This window comes from Ranitomeya imitator, chromosome 2 (genome assembly GCF_032444005.1).
Source record: "Ranitomeya imitator isolate aRanImi1 chromosome 2, aRanImi1.pri, whole genome shotgun sequence".
In the NCBI taxonomy this organism is placed as follows: domain Eukaryota; kingdom Metazoa; phylum Chordata; class Amphibia; order Anura; family Dendrobatidae; genus Ranitomeya; species Ranitomeya imitator.
Window position 1 is genome coordinate 517,779,641 of NC_091283.1, and position 21,183 is coordinate 517,800,823.

The 21,183-nt window shown below is 43.9% G+C and overlaps 1 protein-coding gene across 2 annotated transcripts in view; it reads left to right on the forward strand.

The window, feature by feature from the left end:
• The first annotated feature begins 2,195 nt into the window (after positions 1-2,195).
• The window catches only part of LOC138664784 (embryonic polyadenylate-binding protein), a 148,990-nt gene continuing 130,002 nt past the window's right edge, over positions 2,196-21,183 (forward strand). For both annotated transcript variants that reach the window (XM_069751756.1, XM_069751757.1), the window contains exons 1-3: positions 2,196-2,388; positions 2,545-2,738; positions 5,131-5,246. In XM_069751756.1, coding sequence (XP_069607857.1) covers positions 2,196-2,388; positions 2,545-2,738; positions 5,131-5,246 — 503 coding nt within the window. The remainder of the gene's footprint in view (positions 2,389-2,544; positions 2,739-5,130; positions 5,247-21,183) is intronic.

The window sequence follows — 21,183 nt, forward strand, 5'->3', positions numbered from 1 at the left end:
CTTTTCTAGACATAAGTTTTCTGTATTTACGCTGTTATATTATTTCTTGTTTTTTGTTCTCCTACTGCTTTTGCACCAAACTTGATTCTCCGGTAGCCAGTGTCGGGGTGTATACGACGGAGGAGGAGCTAATTTTTTTTAAGTTTACTTAGTGTCAGCCTCCTGGCGGCAGAAGCATACACCCACAGTCCTGTGTCCCCCAATGAGCATCTCGGAGAAAAGGATTTTACGGTGAGTAACACAAAAATCCCTATTTCACGGCTCTGCGTTATAAACTTCTGTGAAGCATTTGGGTGTTTAAAGTGCTCACCACCAATCTAGATTAGTTCCATGGGAGGTCTAGTTTCCAAAATGGGGTCACATGTGGGGGAGCTCCAATGTTTAGGCACACAGGGGCTCTTCAAACGCAACATGGTGTCCGCTAACGATTGGAGCTAATTTTTCATTCAAAAGTCAAATGGCGCTCCTTCCCGTCCGAGCCTTGCCGTGTGCACAAACAGTGGTTTACCCCCACATATGAGCAATCGGTGTACTCAGGAGAAATTGCCCAACATATTTTAGGATCCATTTTATCCTGTTGCCCATGTGAAAATTAAAAAATTGAGGCTAAAAGAAATTTTGTATGAAAAAAAGTACTTTTTCATTTTTACGGATCAATTTGTGAAGCACATGGGGGTTCAAAGTGCTCACTATGCATCTAGATAAGCTCCTTGGGGGGTCTAGTTTCCAAAATGGGTCACTTGTGGGGGTGCTTCAATGTTTAGGCACACAGGGGCTCTCCAAACACGACATGGTGTCCGCTAAAGATTGGAGCCAATTTTTCATTGAAAAAGTCAAATAGCGCTCCTTCCCTTCCGAGCCCTGTCGTGCACCCAAACAGTGGTACCCCCCCACATATGGGGTATTGGCGTACTCAGGACAAATTGTACAATAACTTTTGGTGTCCAGTTTCTCCTTTTACCCTTGGGAAAATAAAAAAAATTGTTGCTAAAAGATAATTTTTGTGACTAAAAAGTTAAATGTTCATTTTTTCCTTCCATGCTGCTGTGAAGCACCTGAAGGGTTAATAAACTTCTTGAATGTGGTTTTGAGCACCTTGAGGGGTGCAGTTTTTAGAATGGTGTCACTTTTGGGTATTTTCAGCCATATAGACCCCTCAAAATGACTTCAAACGTGAGGTGGACCCTAAAAAAAAAAAAAAAAAAAAAATGGTTTTGTAAATTTTGTGGTAAAAATGAGAAATCACTGGTCAAATTTTAACCCTTATAACTTCCTAGCAAAAAAAAATTGTTTCCTAAATTGTGCTGATGTAAAGCAAACATGTGGGTAATGTTGTTTATTAACTATTTTGTGTCACATAACTCTCTCTTTTAACAGAATAAAAATTAAAAATTTGAAAATTGCGAAATTTTCTAAATTTTCGCCAAATTTCAATTTTTTTCACAATAAATGCAAAAAATATCGATCTAAATTTACCACTAACATGAAGCCCAATATGTCACGAAAAAACACTCTCAGAACCGCTAGGATCCGTTGAAGCTTTCCTGAGTTATTACCTCATAAAGGGACACTGGTCAGAATTGCAAAAAAAGGCCAGGTCATTAAGATCAAAATAGGCTGGGTCATGAAGGGGTTAGAGTAGTCGCAGATAGCAGACCATTGTGCTTAGCTGGTCTTCTTCACTCCCAGAGCAGCAGAGGACATGATCATCCCTCCACTTTTCACGCAAGCCCTAGTTCTCGGGATCTTTGGAAAACCTAGCAATCATCCCCTCAGTGATTGAGAAGTTCTCTTGTCCCATAGATAGAAGATAATTTCAAAACTTGAGAATACTCATTTAAGTTCATGTCAGGAGACTCATTGCTGGGGACATACAAACTTTGAATGTGTGAAGCTGACCTAATGTAGTGAAATCCACGCAATTTGGTGTAGATTTTTTGTTGCCCCATGTGAATAGATTTGTTGCTGAAGTTTCTTCACCTGGCCTGTTCTTATGTGAGTGAAATCCATGTATTGCTGCTGCAAGAACCCAACTCTGATGAATAGAACAGATTTCACCCAGAAAAAGTTCTGCAAAAAATCTGCCTCAAGTATAAATGTCATCCCAACGACAATGGTCACATGACACCTCTTCCAAAATGAGATGAATTGGATTCTTGAATATTTTTAACCTTTAAATCCTTTCTTAGCAAACCATGAATGCAACAGGGGCGGGATACCCATTGGCCTCACTGTATGTAGGTGATCTGCATACCGATGTTACAGAAGCAATGCTGTATGAGAAGTTTTCCCCAGCTGGCCCGATAATGTCCATCAGAGTATGCCGTGACATGTCTACGCGCCGCTCCCTTGGCTATGCTTATATCAATTTCCAGCAGCCAGCGGATGGTAAGTGTACACTTTTGTTTTCTCTTCAGACCTGCGTATCTAGGCACTTTATCATATGGAAATCCTGAAGTGCTTGGTGACAACACCCGTTGGAGAATGTAATATCTTCGTGGAAATATATTTTTATACAAAGCCAACTTTTTTTATTCTTTCTAGCTGAGCGGGCTTTGGACACAATGAATTTTGAGGTCATCAAAGGCAGGCCGATACGTATTATGTGGTCTCAGAGAGACCCAGGGCTTCGGAAATCTGGTGTGGGCAATGTGTTCATCAAGAATCTCGATGAGTCTATTGACAACAAAGCTCTGTATGACACTTTCTCTGCATTTGGGAACATTTTATCTTGTAAGGTAAGCCTGAATGTTTCATCTGATTCACTAAAAGTTTTTTTTTTTTTTTTTTTTTACAGTCTTTCTTTCCTCAACTGCAATGTGCAGGAAGCTGTACAGCAGCATCGCTTCCAGGCTTTGTCGTACTACAGTGGTATTTGTCACGTTTGGAAGTTAACCTGTAGGATAGCTTACCGATTGCTGGGGGCTGACCTTTGGGACCTCCACTGAGCCTGAGAACTTGGGCTTCTGAAGATTCCTGTGTGGATTGAGTAGTATTGATCATTAGAGATTGGCTGACACTTGGATGTTCAGGTTCTGCCGAACAGTTCCAAAAAGTTCGGGAACCCGGGCCCCATTCAGTTGAACAAGGGGCCCAAATATCCAGTGTTTGCAACGCTGTCATGACCATGACAGCGCAGCAAACACCGCTTCTTATAGGCGGTAAAATCATCAATGCCGGTCAGACAGTGTGAGCGCTCATCTGTGATCGACGGGATAAAGTTTACCTCCGGTCACTGATGTCAGCTGATGAGACCACAGCTCCCATCATCCGACGCCTGCTGCCGCTAATAACAGCGAGAGCAAGAGCGGCTGATGAGTGTATTCGTTAGCCGGCTCTTGCGCTGTAAAAACATATTTGAAAAAAATCTGCACGAGTTTTCACCTGTATTTTTGATAACCAGCCGGCCAACTCACTGCTGGGGGCTGCAACCCTCAGCTGTCTGCTTCAGCAAGGCTGGTTATCAAGAATAGAGGTGTCCTCATGCCATATTTTTTAAATGAATAAAAAAAAAAAAAAACTTGGGGTCCCCCCGTTTTTGACAACCAGCCTTGCTAAAGCAGACAGCTGGGGGTTGGTATTCTCAGGCTGGTAAGGGGCCATGGATATTGGCCCTCCAGCCTGAAAATAGCAGCCTGCAGGCGCCCAGAAAAGGCGCATCTGGCTCTTCCCACTTGCCCTGTAGTGGTGGCAAGTGGGATTTAATATCTATGGGGTTGATGTAAATTTCGTGTTGTCTGGTGACATCAAGCCCACGGCATATATGACACCTATCCATTACTAATCTTATAGTGTATGGTAAATAAAGACACAGCCAGAATAAACCCCTTTATTAGAAATAAAACAAAACACACTTTTACTTTTTTATTTAAAAAGAACAAACACCGTTATACTCACCTAACACCTATTCCACCAAAGCCCTCATTCTCCTGTAATAAAACTAAAATAAAAAAAAAACAATATACCATACCTGTCTGTCGTTCTGTCCCACGCCATAATACATGTCTGGAGATACAGTTTAGATAAGCTAGGTGTCTTGTAGGCGCGACCAACACCCGGTGTTAGGGCAGCCGAACCTGAACAGTAACACGGACTTCCTGGTAAAGGCCGTGTTCGGTGTCCATGCCTGAACAGTAGGTGTTCGGTACGGACACAGAACTTTACTGTTCGGATTCACCCATCTCTATTGATCATGCACATTTTCATTCTTAGTAGGACCACCGGTGATACCCGAGTGCAGCACTTGTCTGGACTTCAGCACTCGGGAAAGAATGAATGGAGCCAAGGTGCCCATGATTGACCACCTCTCCATTCACACGGGTATTTTCAGAACTCAAATTCTCAGGGTTAGTGGGTGTTCCCAGTGGTCACATCCCCAGCCAATGGGAAGTTACCCCCTATCCATAGAATAAGGAATAATTTCCAAAGTTGATAATACTCCTTGAAGGGGGGGGGTTCAAGCCTCTACAAAAGCAACATGTCATGAGATGACAAGCTCTGTATGGAGGTGTTCGATGGGCAATACAAAAATTTTTACTGGCATATTCACATGACATGCAACTAATAAAAGAAACTTCATACTCCTTGCATGAGTTCCGCAGTACAGTACGTCCATACACTTCTGTAAGCACTATCTTATGACTTCATACAACTCTGTATTATTATTTATTTATATAGCACCATTAATTCCATGGTGCTGTACATGAGAAAGGGGTTACATACAGGGTTATAGATATCGTTTACAGTAAACAAGTTTACAGTGACAGACTGGTACAGAGGGGTGAGGACCCTGTCCTTGCGGACTTACATTCTATGGGGTGTATGAAGCTGTAACACAGCCATGCGTGTAGAGATTCTTCAGAACTGGTGAAATAGAAAGTGGCATAGTTGCCTATAGCAATCAGATGGCAAAAATGGAAGCAGTAACCCGATGGACTTTCCTGCTGTCAGTTTTGATCAATTTTACCAATGTGTAGCAGCCACCACCAGCTGTTAAGCATACACATGTAAAAGACAGATTGTGCAGTGGTGAATCCACTGAATACATTAATTGCAGTCTTCATAACAAAATGCTTGTCCTAAGCCTGAATTTTCATTGCTTTTTGTTGAAACTAAAATCCCATCTTCTAGGTGGTTTGTGATGAAAACGGATCAAAAGGATATGGTTTTGTTCACTTTGAAACACAGGAAGCTGCCAATCGGGCAATAAAGACCATGAATGGCATGCTGCTCAATGACCGCAAAGTGTGAGTACTTTTAATACATACTATAATATCTTTACTCAAACTATACACAGATGGCGGTCTAATAGCTGCATTACCAGAATGGGGCAATGTTCACACTTGACCGCAACTATAGTCATTCTCGAGATGAGCGAAACTTTTGAAATTTGAGAGCGCTCATTACAAAATTTTTATCCCAAATTTGATTCACTGCAATTCCCCTGAAAGTGTGTGTAACACTACGTGGTCTCTTAAGACTGTATCCAATTTCTTTCAAACTTTTTAAAGTAAACTTATCCTTAGTAAAGTCAAAGTGACATTAACCTATGTCTATGGATGGTAATTGGTGGTAACTAGTGATGAGCAGGTATGCTCGTTACTTGAGTTCAAGAGCATGCTTGGGTGGTCTCTGAGTATTTTGGGCGTGCTCGGAGATTTAGTTTGTGTCGCCGCACCTGCATGATTTGCGGCTGCTAGACAGCCTGAATACAGGTGGGGATTGTCTGTCTGTTAGCCTGAATGCATGTGGGGATTCCCTAACAGCCGCAAATCATGCAGCTGCCGCAACACAAACTAAATCTCCGAGCACGCCCAAATTACTCGAACACCCGAGGATGCTTGGAAAACTCGAGTAATGAGCATACTCGCTCATCACTAGTGGTAACCTTTTTTTATAGTTATAATTAAAAGTCCATATTCCCAGTACCGTAAAAATATAGCATCCCCATGAGGCAATAAAGCAGGGGGTATAGAATTGGCCACAATCCTTGTTAAGACCAACTGTGGGGGCTTAACCCTTTAGATACCACTAATAGTCTCAGTGACATCTATATTGTTAGCAGATGCATGGTACTCCCACCTTATACCCATTGACACCGCTGTGACCTGTTCGCAGAGTGCTAATGGTTGGGTCTGCTGGCAACAATGGCCTGTCACTCATCATAAGTCAGTGTTGGTGTACCATTGACTGGTCGAATGCACTACATTACAGTATATATTAACCTATCCATCAATGTCAATGGCTGCTCTATTTCCCCAGTCCCACACGCCCGCTTCCTCGTGGTGATCCTCGACACTGCCCACTCTTTCAAGCCATATATCCAAGCCCTTGCCTCCTCCTGCCATCTCAAACTCAAAAATATTTCCCTGATCCGCGCATTCCTTTACCGCGACACCACAAAACACTAGTGTATGCCCTTATCTCCTGCCTTGACTACTGCAAACTCCTACTCTCTGGACTCCCCTCTAGCACTCTGGCACCACTCCAATCCATCCTACACTCTGCTGCCCGACTAATCTAACTGTCTCCCTGCTATTCCCCAGCCTCCTCCCCTATGCCAAGCCCTTCAATGGCTTCCTATCGCCCAGAGACTCTAGTTCAAAACCCTCACAATGACATACAAAGCCATCCACAACCTATCTCCTCCATACATCTGTGACATGATCTCCCGGTACCTACCTACACGCAACCTCCGATCCTCTCAAGATCTCCTTCTGTACTCCCCTCTCATCTCTTCTTCCCACAACCGCATCCAAGACTTCTCCCGTGTTTCCCCCATACTCTAGAACTCTCTACCCCAACACATCAGACTCTCGCCTACCTTCAAAAAGAACATGAAGACTCACCTTTTCCGACAAGCCTACAGCCTGCAATGATCCTCAACCTACTGAACCACCGCACAACTAGCTCTACCCTCTCCTAGTGTATCCTCACCCATCTTCTGCAGACTGTGAGCCCTCGCGGGCAGGGTCCTCCCTCCTTATGTACCTGTGTGCCTTGTTTTTTGCTCATGTTTAATGTATTTGTCTATATTTGCCCCGTATTCACATGTAAAGCGCCATGGAATAAATGGTATTATAAAAATGTATAATAATGTCACAAGAGTATCTTTGATAATATTTTACCCATGCGAACGCAAATGCAAAACTTTAAAATGCATTTCTGAAAAAAAAGTTTAATTTAAAAATTTCAAAAACTGCACATGTGCCTGCTATGCGCCTAGCCACATCTGTACCAAAAGACAAGCTGGGATCGTGATGGGATCATATTTTAACCCCTTAGTGACAGAGCCAATTTGGTACTTAATGACCGGGCCAATTTTTGCAATTCTGACCACTGTCACTTTATGAGGTTATAACTCTGGAACGCTTCAACGGATCCCGCTGATTCTGAGATTGTTTTTTCGTGACATATTGTACTTCATGTTAGTGGTAACATTTCTTCGCTATTACTTGCGATTATTTATGAAAAAAACGGAAATATGGCGAAAATTTTGCAATTTTCAAACTTTGTATTTTTATGCCCTTAAATCAGAGAGATATGTCACGAAAAATAGTTAATAAATAACATTTCCCACATGTCTACTTTACATCAGCACAATTTTGGAAACAAAATTTTTTTTATTAGGGAGTTATAAGGGTTAAAAGTTGACCAGCAATTTCTCATTTTTACAACACCATTTTTTTTTAGGGACCACATCACATTTGAAGTCATTTTGAGGGGTCTATATGATAGAAAATAACGAAGTGTGACACCATTCTAAAAACTACACCCTCAAGGTTCTCAAAACCACATTCAAGAAGTTTATTAACTCTTTACGTGCTTCACAGGAACTGAAACAATGTGGAAGGAAAAAATGAACATTTAACTTTTTTTTGCAAACATCTTAATTCAGAACCATTTTTTTTTATTTTCACAAGTGTAAAAACAGAAATGTAACCATAAATTTTGTTATGCAATTTCTCCTGAATACGACAATACCCCATATGTGGGGGTAAACCACTTTTTGGGCGCACCGCAGAACTTAGAAGTGAAGGAGCGCCGTTTGACTTTTTCAATGCAGAATTGGCTGGAATTGAGATTGGACGCCATGTCGCGTTTGGAGAGCCGTTGATGTACCTAACCAGTAGAAACCCTCCACAAGTGACCCCATTTTGGAAACTAGACCCCCCCAAGGAACTTATCTAGATGTGTGGTGAGAACTTTGAATGCCCAAGTGCTTCACAGAAGTTTAGAATGCAGAGTCATAAAAAATATATATATATATATTTTTCCACAAAAAGGATTTTGTAGCCCCCAAGTTTTTATTTTCACAAGGGTAACAAGAGAAATTGGACCCCAGAAGTTGTTGTCCAATTTATCCCGAGTATGCTGATGCCAAATATGTGGGGGTAACCCACTGTTTGGGCGCACGGCAGAGCTCAGAAGGGAGGGAGCACCATTTGACTTTTTGAGCGCAAAATTGGCTGTCGTGTTTGGAGACCCCCTGATGTACCTAAACAGTGGAAACCCCCCAATTCTAGCTCCAACCCAACTCCAACACACCCCTAACCCTAATCCCAACCCGATCCATAATCCTAATCACTAACCCTAACGATAATCACAACCCTTACCCCAAAACAACCCTAATGTCAACCCTAACCATAACCCTAATCAAAACCCTAAATCCAACACACCCCTAATCCTAATCTCAACACTAACCTCAAACCTAACCCTAATCCCAATACACCCCTAATCCCAAACCTAACCCTAATCCCAAGCGTAACCCTAATGCCAACCCTAACCCTAATGCCAACCCTAATCCAAACCCTAATCCCAACTCTAACCCTAACTTTAGCCCCAACCCTAACCCTAGCCCTAAGGCTACTTTCACACTTGCGTCGTTTGGCATCCGTCGCAATCCGTCATTTTGGACAAGAAACGGATCCTGCAAATGTGCCCGCAGGATGCGTTTTTTGCCCATAGACTTGTATTGCCGACGGATCGTGACGGATGGCCACACGTCGCGTCCGTAGTGCACTGGATCAGTGTTTTGGCGGACCGTCGGCACAAAAAAACGTTCAATGTAACGTTTTTTTGTACGTCGCATCTGCCATTTCTGACCGCGCATGCGTGGCCGTAACTCCACCCCCTCCTCCCCAGGACATAGATTGGGCAGCGGATTCGTTGAAAAACTATATCCGCTGTCCACGTTGTGCACAATTTTCACAACGTGCGTCGGTATGTCGGGCCGATGCATTGCGACGGCCCCGTACCGACGTAAGTGTGAAAGAAGCCTAACCCTAAATTTAGCGCCAACCCTAACTCTAAATTTAGCCCCAACCCTAATCCTAAATTTAGCCCTAACCCTAGCCCTAACCCTAGCCCTAACCCTAGCCCTAACCCTAGCCCTAACTCTAGCCCTAACCCTAGCCCTAGCCCTAAACCTAGCCCTAACCCTAGCCCTAATTTTAGCCCCAACTGCTCTTCTCCTGCCGGCCGGCAGATGGAGACAGATGGCGGGCGCACTGCACATGCGCCCGCCATTTTCTTTTGCCCAGAAGATGCCGGCGGCCAGGAGGAGCAGCAGGAGGATCCAGGGACACAGGTGAGTATGGCAGGGTCCCTGAATCCCCCTATTTCTCTGTCCTCTGATGTGCGATCACATCAGAGGACAGAGAATTGCTTAGCTTTTTTTTTTTTTTTGCAGTCGCCGGTAAACAGTTAATTACCGGCGATCGCAAAACAGGGGTCGCTAAAACCGACCCCCGATCATGCTCTTTGGGGTCTCGGCTACCCTCGGCAGCCGAGACCCCAAAGATTCTCGCGGGGGCGGGCGCACTGCGCATGCGCCCGCCATTTTCAAGATGGCGGCGCCCACCGGGAGCCACAAGGAGCATTGGGGGAGATAGGTAAGTATTGGGGGGCTACCTGGGACCCCTTTTCTCTATCCTCCGATGTGCGATCACATTGGAGGATAGAGAAATTAAAAAGAGATCGCGGTTTTTTTTTGCGATCGCCGGTAAACGGTTAATTATCGGCGATCGCAAATGCGGGGTGGGTTAAAAAAACCCCGAATCATGTTCTCTGGGGTCTCGGCTACCCCCGGCAGCCAAGACCCCGGAGAAAATCCGACTCTGGGGGGCGCCATTTACTTTTTCCACGGCGCTGTGGTTTAAGTACCCTTAGCGGCCGCCGTTAAAAGGCGTATCGGCGGTCGCTAAGGGGTTAAAAAATAAAACTGTGTGAGTTTGAAAATCTTGATTTCAGATCTGTTCAGTCTGTGGTGTAAAGGTGTGGGGTCTATATTTACCAAATAATCCATGATTTTTAGATATTACTGTATTATTTTATTATGTGACAACTTAGAAGCAGGAGAGGACAGAGGAGGAAGCTTTGTTAGGTCTCAACCTGAGAATGAGCAAGGGTAGACAGTGAATGCAGAGCAGTTGACAGGCCAGCAGCTCGTGTCTCCAGAGGCCGTATTCACACCAAATCTTAACACCCAGGCAACTTTTCAAATGGAGGGAGAAAAATATTCTTAACATCCAGTTCATGTATTGTACAAACCAGGACTACAAAGAGGAGGAGGAGAGTTTGTTACATCGGTTACAGGAAGCAGAACCCAAACAAAGACACTGAAGTCCATGAAGTGGTAGAAGGCAGCACAAGATTGGCAATGGATGACATAACTGGTGATGTGACCTGTGACTATGATTGGTGCTGGTGGCTGGCTACTGTACTCTCCAAAGATTGTGAAAATGAAGAAGTAGAATTGACTTTTTGCATCCTTCTGGTCCAGCGCCGTCCTTTGTGTATCCAAGAAAACCAGACATTTTAACCCCTTCCTGACCTGTGACGCAGCGTATGCGTCATGAAAGTCTGTGCCAATCCACAGACCTGCAGGGACAGGGGGAGTGGTACTTCAGCCCGGGGGGGAGGGGGGGCTTTGCCCCCACGTGGCTACGATCACTCTGATTGGCTGTTTCACTTTCAACAGCCAATCAGAGCAATTTGTAATATTTCACCTATTATACTTGGTAAAATATTACAATCTAGCCATGGCCGATGCTGCAATATCATCGTCCATGGCTGGAGACCCCGATCTGACAGCGGCGATCTGCCGCCGCCGTCAGTCCTTCCTCCCCTTCGTCCTGTCCTGTCCTTCGCTGCCCTCCTCCCCCTTCTGTCATCATTGGGCAGATAAGTATTCACATCGATTTTTCTGGCTAACACGGTACCACAATACAATTTGTTATTGTACATCATCAATTTTTAATTCAAAAAGTCAAATGGCGCTCCTTCCCTTCCAAGCCCTGTCGTTCGCCCAGACAGTGGTTCTCCCCCACATATGGGGTATCGGCGTACGCGGGACAATCTGGACAACTTTTTTCGGGGTCCAGTTTCTCCTTTCACCCTTGGGGAAAATGAAAAAAATTGTTGCTAAAAGATCATTTTTTGGACTGAAAAGTTAAATGTTCATTTTTTCTTTCCATGTTGCTTCTGCTGCTATGAAACACCTAAAGGGTTAATAAACTTCTTGAATAAGTATATAAGGGGACAATACAAATATCTCGCTGAGGATCTGCTTATACCAAGGAAGGTGACGGGCACAAGGGGGCATTCTTTGCGTCTGGAGGAGAGAAGGTTTTTCCACCAACATAGAAGAGGATTCTTTACTGTTAGGGCAGTGAGAATCTGGAATTGCTTGCCTGAGGAGGTGGTGATGGCGAACTCAGTCGAGGGGTTCAAGAGAGGCCTGGATGTCTTCCTGGAGCAGAACAATATTGTATCATACAATTATTAGGTTCTGTAGAAGGACGTAGATCTGGGGATTTATTATGACGGAATATAGGCTGAACTGAATGGACAAATGTTTTTTTTCTGCCTTACTAACTATGTTACTATGTTACTATGAATGTGGTTTTGAGCACCTTGAGGGGTGCAGTTTTTAGAATGGTATTTTTTGAGTATTTTCAGCCATATAGACCCTCAAACTGACTTCAAATGTGAGGCGGTCCCTAAAAAAAAATGTAAATTGTAAATTTTGTTGTAAAAATGAGAAATTGCTGGTCAAATTTTAACCCTTATAACTTCCTAGGGGAAAAAAAATGTTGTTTCCAAAATTGTGCTAATGTAGACATGTGGGAAATGTTATTTATTAACTACTTTGTGTCACATAACTCTTTGGTTTAACAGAATAAAAATTTGAAAATTGCGAAATTTTAAATTTTTTTGCCAAATTTCCATTTTTTTCAACAAATAAACGCACAAATTACCGACCTAAATTTACCACTAACATGAAGCCCCATATGCCACGAAAAAACAATCTCAGAATCGCTAGGATCCGTTGGACACTGGTCAAAATTGCAAAAAATGGCCAGGTCATTAACCCCTTCAAGTCGCGGCCCTTTTTCGTTTTTGCATTTTCATTTTTCACTTCCCTCATTCCCAGAGCCATAACTTTTTTATTTTTCCATCAATTTGGCCATGTGAGGGCTTATTTTTGGCGGGACGAGTTGTACTTTTGAACGACACCATTGGTTTTACCATGTCTTTTACTAGAAAACGGGAAAAAAATTCCAAGTGCGGTGAAATTGCAAAAAAAGTGCAATCCCACACTTGTTTTTTGCTTGGCTTTTTTGCTAGGTTCATTAAATGCTAAAACTAACCTGCCATTATGATTCTCCAGGTCATTACGAGTTCATAGACACCTAACATGACTAGGTTATTTTTTATCCAAGTGGTGAAAAAAAAATTCAAAACTTTGCTTAAAAAAAAAATAAATAAAAAAAAGGTGCCATTTTCCGATACCCGAAGCGTCTCAATTTTTCGTGATCTGGGGTCGGGTGAGGGCTTATTTTTTGCGTGCTGACGTTTTTAATGATACCATTTCGGTGCAGATACGTTCTTTTAATCGCCTGTTATTGCATTTTAATGCAATGTCGCGACGACCAAAAAAACGTAATTCTGGCGTTTCAGATTTTTTTTCTCGCTACGCTGTTTAGCGATCAGGTTAATGCTTTTTTTTTTTTTATTGGTCGGGCGATTCTGAACGCAGCGATACCAAATACGTGTAGGTTTTTTTTTTTTTAAATTGTTTTATTTGGGATGGGGCGAAAGGGGGGTGATTTAAACTTTTATATTTTTTATATTTTTTTCATATTTTTAAAAACATTTTTTTTTTTACTTGTGCCATGCTTCAATAGCCTCTATGGGAGGCTAGAAGCTGGCATAGCCTGATCGGCTCTGCTACATAGCAGCGATCATCAGCTGAAATGCAGGTGTGCTGTGAGCGCCGACCACAGGGGGGCGCTCACAGCAGGCCGGCATCAGTAACCATAGAGGTCCCAAGGATGCATCGCCGACCCCCGATCATGTGACGGGGGTCGGCGATGACATCATTTCCGGCCGAAAGCGCCGGTTAAATGCCGCTGTCTGCGTTTGACAGCGACATTTAACAGGTTAATAGCGGCGGGTGAATAGCGATTTCACCCACTGCTATTGCGCGCACATGTCAGCTGTACAAAACAGCTGACATGTCGCGACTTTGATGTGGGCTCACCGTACTAGTACGGCGCATGTCGTGAAGGGGTTAAGGTCAAAATAGGCTGTCATGAAGGGGTTAAAAGTGAATAAAAATCAGATATTAACTCAGGTGAAGCCCAACAACATGACATGCCTACATACTGACACAAATGGAAATGGCCATTGCTTGTAAGCGCTTATGGACAAGATTACATTTCACCCACTAGAAGGGACAAATTGATGATATAAGGCCAGTTTAAAAACCTACTATTAATTGTTTGATTAGTTCATATTTTATAGAATGAGGATTTAACTACTGTACTATTCTTCTTAAACACTACATAAATGACATGTTTAGTGATATAATAGAAAAAAAACTGTTACATGTATAAATAGGTTGAAAAATATTGGTTCTTTTAATCTTGTTTTTAACATAAATATGATGAGACTATTTAGAAAATCACACTTGAGGTGATCACCTTTTTTCTTTAGGTTTGTTCAATGCATTCAGGTTGAAAATGCTGAGCAAGTTGTGTTATGATTAGAATGTACCGTATATACTCGAGTATAAGCCAAGATTTTCAGCCCATTTTTTTGGGGCTGAAAGTCCCCCTCTCGGCTTATACTCGAGTCATACCCGGGGGGTCGGCAGGGGAGGGGGAGCGGGGGCTGTCTAGTTATACTTACCTACTGCTGGTGCAGTCCCTGCTACTTCCAGTGCTGCAGATTCTTCCTGTACTGAGCGGTCACATGGTACCGCTCATTACCGTCATAAATTTTCATTACTGTAATGATCGGTAACTGTGACCGCTCAATGCAGGAAGAAGATGCAGCGGTGGAAGAAGCAGGGACGTGCAGGGACCGCGCCGGGAGCAGTTAAGTATACGGGGAGGGGAGCGCTGCGTGATATTTACCGCTCCTCGTTCCGGTGCGGCTCCGTCTCCAGCGTCCTCTGGCAGTGACGCTCAGGTCAGAGGGCGCGGTGACTTAGTCAGTGCGCGCCCTCTGCTGAGCGTGAGTGCTGGAGACGGAGCCGCACGAGGAGCAGGTAAATATTGAAAGAGAGGTGAGTATCTGATTTTTTTTTTTTTTAATTGCAGCAGCATCATTATATATGCCACAGCTTTATATGGAACATCTATGGGGCCATAATAAACGGTGCAGAGCATTATATATGGCACAGCTTTATATGGAGCATCTATGGGGCCATAATGAACGGTGCAGAGCATTATATATGTCGCACAGCTTTATATGGAGCATCTATGGGGCCATAATGAACGGTGCAGAGGATTATATATATATATATGGCACAGCTTTATATGGAGCATCTATGGGGCAATAATGAACGGCGCAGAGCATTATATATGTGGCACAGCTTTATATGGAGAATCTATGGGGCAATAATGAACAGTATGGAGCATTATATATGGCACAGCTTTATATGGAGCATCTATGGGGCAATAATGAACAGTATGGAGCATTATGTGGCACAGCTTTTTTTATTTTTGAAATTCACCGGTAGCTGCTGCATTTCCTACCCTAGGCTTATACTCGAGTCAATAAGTTTTCCCAGTTTTTTGTGGCAAAATTAGGGGGGTCGGCTTATACTCGAGTATATACGGTATTTATTCTGGCACTTTGGTATTTGTTTTTGTGTTTCTTTATTGTTGCATATAAATGTTGAATTCAATAAGTTGTAATTTGAAAAGAAAAAGGGAAGAAACTCACACATAAAATCAGATGATTAAAGGCTTTTAAAAAAAAATATATATATAAATTTGAAAGGTCCCAAGTTGAATCCCTGTGCAAATATAAACAAGAACACACATGCATTTTTTCACAAATTTAAAACATACGTTTTTTTCACAATTGCGCATCAAAATTTTCAATATGATTTCTCCTAAACAAAATATAAAGAAACAGTCTTGTGGCAGATCAAATGAAAGCCCGTACCGTTCTGAGAAAAAATGCCTCTCCCACCTCTTTATCTTAATTCTAGCCCGAGATATGATAAAAAAATGTAAAGCCATACCAGGCCAAAATTCGTGCTTTTTCAAAACTTTAGAAGTCTGTAAAAAAATTAACTAATGAAGAAAAAAAATGTAAAACTTTTAATTTGTAATTAAAGTCATACTTCATAAAAATAAAAAAATCTAAAGAAGTCAGGTAAATTTTTTTTTCATATTTAGATCACTTGGAATGATCTCAAAGCAGCTGGGACCACAGTCACCAAGAAAACCATTGGTAACACATTACGCCGTACAGGTTTTGAAGTCCCGCAGTGCCTGCAAGATCCCCCTGCTCAAGAAGGCACATGTGCAGGCCCCTTTGAAGTTTGCTAATGAACACCTGGATGATTCTGTGGGTGATGCGGAGAAGGTGCGGTGGTCAGATGAGCCAAAAATTTAGGTCTTTGGCATTAGCTCAACTCGTCGTGTTTGGAGGAAGATAAATGCTGTCTTTGACCCAAAGAATACCTTCCCCATTGTCAAGCATGGAGGTGGAAACATTATGTTTTGGGGGTGTTTCTCTGCTAAGGGCACAGGACTACTGTACTTCACCACATCAATGGGAGAATGGATGGAGCCATGTACCGTAAAATCCTGAGTGACGACCTCCTTCCCTGTGCCAGGACGTTAAAAATGGGTCATGGCTGGGTCTTCCAGCAAGACAATGACCCAAAACATACAGCCAAGGCAACAAAGGAGTGGCTCAAAAAGAAGCACATTAAGGTCATGGAGTGGCCTAGCCAGTCTCCAGACCGTAATCCCCTAGAAAACTTATGGAGGGAGTTAAAGCTCCGAGTTGCCAAGCGACAGCCTTAAAATCTTAATGATTTTAGAGATGATATGCAAAAGGGAGTGGACCAAAATTCCTCCTAACGTGCGCAAATCTCATCAACTACAAAAAAGTCTGACTGCTGTGCTTGCCAACAAGGATTTTGCCACCAAGTATTAAGTCTCGTTTGCCAGAGTTATCAAATATTTTTCTCACTGCAAAATGCAAATAAATTTACAATGTGATTTTTTTTTTTCTTTTTTTTTTTCTGGATTTTATTTTTGATATTCTGTCTTTCAATGTTAAAATTAACCTACCCTTAAAATTAAAGACTGTTCTTGTCTTTGTCAGTGGGCAAACTTACAAAATCAGCAAGGGATCAAATACTTATTTTACTCGGACTCCCATGACAGCACGACGAGAGAGGGGATCCGCCCATTAGGAACAGGAAACCTACAGATACAAAAGGGCGGTACCTCTCCCTTGCCTCAGTTGGTTTCCTGTTCCTGAAGGGGGCGGATGCCTACAGAAGGAGCCCAGGCCGGCCGGCCGAATACGGTAGCGGGGGGGTCTCCTACCTCGGCCGGTGCGGAGATCCCTGGAGACGCCACGGTGGTCCTTGCTGGATTTCACGGCAGTGGCGTTCGCAGCAGGGAGCGGAGTCCGGAGGATTTCCTGCCTCCATCAGCGCCGGCGCAGGTAAGTATTCCCATTGGTGGTGCAGCGGTATGGCGTGGCTGCGGGTGCCGGGCTCAGGCGTGTGGGTGAGCTCCCGGAGCGCTGCGCTCCATCCCCGGCGTCCTGCACAGCTCTCAGCGCGTGCTGGAGCATTTCTGGGTGCAGTGACGTAAGGGGGCCGGGATTAGCGGACGCTTCCGGGTCGCCGGACGTCTGCGCATGCGCAGTCGTTCCAAGATGGCGGCGCCCATCGCGTCTGTGTGCCGGTTTTGACCGCAAGATCTCCTGCCCTCTGCTGAATCCTGGACCAATAGGGACAGCGCTGGCCCATCTGCTGACCGGATCCAAGGGGTATTTATGCAGGTGGAGATGTTAGATCCCTGCTTTTGGTTGCATTTCGTCATGGAGAGTGGTGTGAGCAGCAGCAGCTGCCAGACGAGGTACGTCAGAAGCCCAAACAGAAGGATAGAGGCGACCAGCCCAGTCGTAAGAGCTCTTCCGAACAAGGATCCAGAGCTTCGACTAAAGAAACCCCTCGGATTCCGGTACTTTACTTTGGCGCACGGGTAAGTGATCTACGTGAAAGTTCACTCTGTGACGCGGACCCCTTATACTTTATCATTCCAGGGGAAGAAGAGTACGGGAAAGTCTAAACATAAGGAATGTGCCCTCTGTGGAGTCCCTCTACCTGACTCTTGTTCAAAAAAATTATGTGCCCCCTGTATACAGCAGACGGTGAGGTCTACAGGAGCGGGTTGGTGGTAGTGACATTAGGTCAGATATTAGTTATCTCCTATATTGTCCTCCCCTAGGTATCAGAAGAGTCCGTAACTCTGGCAAATCTGAGGGAAATGATCCGGCTGGAAGTAAGGGAATCACTACGGTCCCTATCCCAAGCGGAAGGCTCAAAGCATAGGACTCTCTTGGACTCTAATTCTTCAGAGGAAGAAAGAGAGGAAAATTCCTATCTCTCCAGTCCTCTCTCCTCTTCATCAGATGAGGAGTCAGGACGATTCTGTCTACCCTTGGATAAAATCGACAAAGTTGTCAAATCAGTTAGAGGCACCATGGGTATAGAGGAACCTAAATCACAACCCTCGAAACAGGAGATGATGTTTAGCGGACTTGATCGTAAAAAACATAGATCTTTCCCGGTAAACGAAAATATTCAGGACTTGATCCTTAGAGAATGGAAGAAGCCAGAAAAAAAGGGGGCCTTACCACCAGCATTAAAACGCAGGTATCCGTTTGACGATCCGGTTGTGGATACATGGGATAAAGCTCCTAAATTGGACGCGGCTGTTGCAAAAGCGTCGAGGAAAGCCTCATTACCCTTTGAGGATATGGGGACCCTCAAGGATCCTCTGGACAGAAAGGCAGATAAATTCCTTAAAGGTACCTGCGAGATGGCGGCTGGATCTCTCAGACCAGCCGTGGCGGCAACATGTACAGCCAGATCATTAATGGTCTGGCTAGATCAGTTAGAGTCTCAGCTTAAGGACGGTGCATCCAGGGACACTATTCTGAAGGCTCTACCGACCATCCAGAATGCTGCAGCCTTCCTATCGGACGCATCGGTGGACTCTGTCAGAATGGCGGCTAGAGCGGCAGGACTATCCAACGCGGCTCGCAGGGCCTTGTGGCTGAAATGCTGGTCAGGTGACATTCAGTCTAGAACCAAGCTCTGCGCCATTCCGTGTGAAGGACAATACCTCTTCGGTCCAACTCTGGACGAGTTGTTGGAAAAAGCAGGGGATGACAAAAAGAAATTCCCCAATCTATATTCATCTTACTTCCGGCCGTTCAATCGAAGGAGATTTGGTCGCGGGAAGAAACGCGGGTCCTCTCCCACTAGAGAAAGTTTCAGATGGGAAGACAGACGCGGTAGAGGTACGGGCTATATGTTTCGCCGTTCCTCAAAGGATCAGAAAGAACCGGACCAATGACTAGCAATCCCTGTGGGGGGTAGACTGTCAGCAGTCTCTTCAGCTTGGCTTGACATTACAAACAGTAAATGGGTCAGAGGCATCATTACTGAAGGTCTAAAACTGGACTTCAATCACTGGCCTCGTGAAAAATTTAAATTAACCCCTTTACGTTCCTCCCCCCTTGAGCAAGCAGCCCTGGAAGCAGAGGTTATCAACTTATGTTCCAAGAACGTGCTGATTGAAATTCCGGAATCAGAAAGAGGAAGGGGATTTTATTCTCCTCTTTTTCTGATTAAGAAACCAGACGGATCTTTTAGAACGATCATTAATCTCAAATGTCTTAATGAGTTCCTGGTCAATGAATCATTTAAAATGGAAACAATCAATTCAGCAATAAAAATGTTGTTTAATCACTGTTTCATGGTAGTTGTAGATCTAAAAGATGCATACTATCATGTTCCAATACATGAACACTTCCAGAGATTCCTGAGAGTAGCTGTGTCAATGGGGGGCCAGATTCGCCATTTCCAGTTCAGAGCTCTTCCCTTCGGCTTATCAGCAGCTCCTAGGGTGTTTACAAAGTTAGTGGCCGAAGTCATGGCGCATTTACGAGAGTCTGACATCCTAATTATTCCCTACTTGGATGACTTTCTTATAGTAGGGAGCTCTGCAGACCATTGCTGTTCTCAGCTAGAGACAGCCACATCCAAACTTGAGCATCTGGGGTGGATCGTAAATTACGAAAAATCTCGTTTACAGCCCCAAAAAATACAAAGATTTTTGGGACTATTGTTAAACTCAGAATCCCAACAGTGTTGTCTTCCACCCGACAAGTTGTTACATATCCAACAACAGGTGTCTAGGGCAATTGATAAGCCATCCATGACCCTTAGACAGGCTATGTCACTATTGGGTTCTTTAACCTCTTGCAATCCCGCCGTCCGTTGGGCCCAGTTCCACACCAGACCGTTACAATCCGAGGTGCTGGTTAATGATAGAATCTTACAGGGGTCCCTGCAGAATCAGATTACCTTAGGTCCAAAAGCACTCACATCTCTTAGGTGGTGGCTAGACAGTGAAAACTTATCGGCGGGAGTTCCCTGGGTGTCACAGGTAACACGTGTTGTAACAACAGATGCTAGCCCTTCGGGTTGGGGAGCACACATGGATGACATGATGGTTCAGGGTCTATGGTCCCCTCCCCTAACATCAGCCTCCTCCAACCAGAAAGAGTTAATGGCAGTAGAGCTTTCAGTGAAAAAATTCCTCATATCTGCAGGGTCATCATGTCAAGATCCTATCGGACAACCAGGTGGCAGTCGCATACATAAATCATCAGGGTGGAACTCATTCCGAGTCACTGATGAGTGGCGGATCGTCTGTTCCAGACAGCAGAAAATCACTTCTTATCCCTAACCGCTCTACACATAAGAGGAAAAGAAAACCTCAAAGCGGACTTTCTAAGCCGCAACACCTTGAGACAAGGGGAGTGGTCCCTAAACAATTGCGTGTTCGATCAGATCGTCCACAAATGGGGACATCCAGAAGTAGATTTATTTGCTACCAGGGACAACCGGAAGACAACAAAATTTTGTTCCCTAAATCCCAGGGAAAATCCTCTGATGGTAGACGCTTTTCTGATCAAATGGGATTTTCAACTGGCGTATGCATTTCCTCCACTAGGCCTGTTACCGCTAGTAGTCAGGAAGATAAGAGAAGATCGGGCCAGAGTTATATTGATTGCCCCATTCTGGCCCAGAAGGGCCTGGTTCACTTGGCTCAGGATCATGTCAGTGGAGGACCCCTGGGTACTTCCGGACATTCCAGATCTGCTCTACCAAGGTCCGATCAGTCATCCTCAAGTAAAGAATCTCCATTTAACGGCATGGATTTTTGAAAGGGCGTTGCTAAAAAGCAAAGGGTTCTCCCCGAGTCTAATTGAGACCCTTATGAAAAGTAGAAAGCAAATAACCACAACAATTTACGCTAGAACCTGGCGGAAATTTCTGGCCTCTTCTGATTTTAATTTAGAAGAGGGATTACCTATAAAACAAATCTTAGAATTTCTGCAAAAAGGCTTAGAGCTAGATCTATCCACTAGTACTCTAAGGGTACAGGTCTCGGTCCTAGGGGCTCTATTTTCATGTAACATCGCCAATAATTATTGGATCTCAAGGTTCATTAAAGCATCTATTAGATCTAGACCCATACATAAAGATAGATCTATGCCTTTGGGATCTCAACCTAGTACTGTCAGCATTGACTAGAGAGCCGTTTGAACCTTTACAAT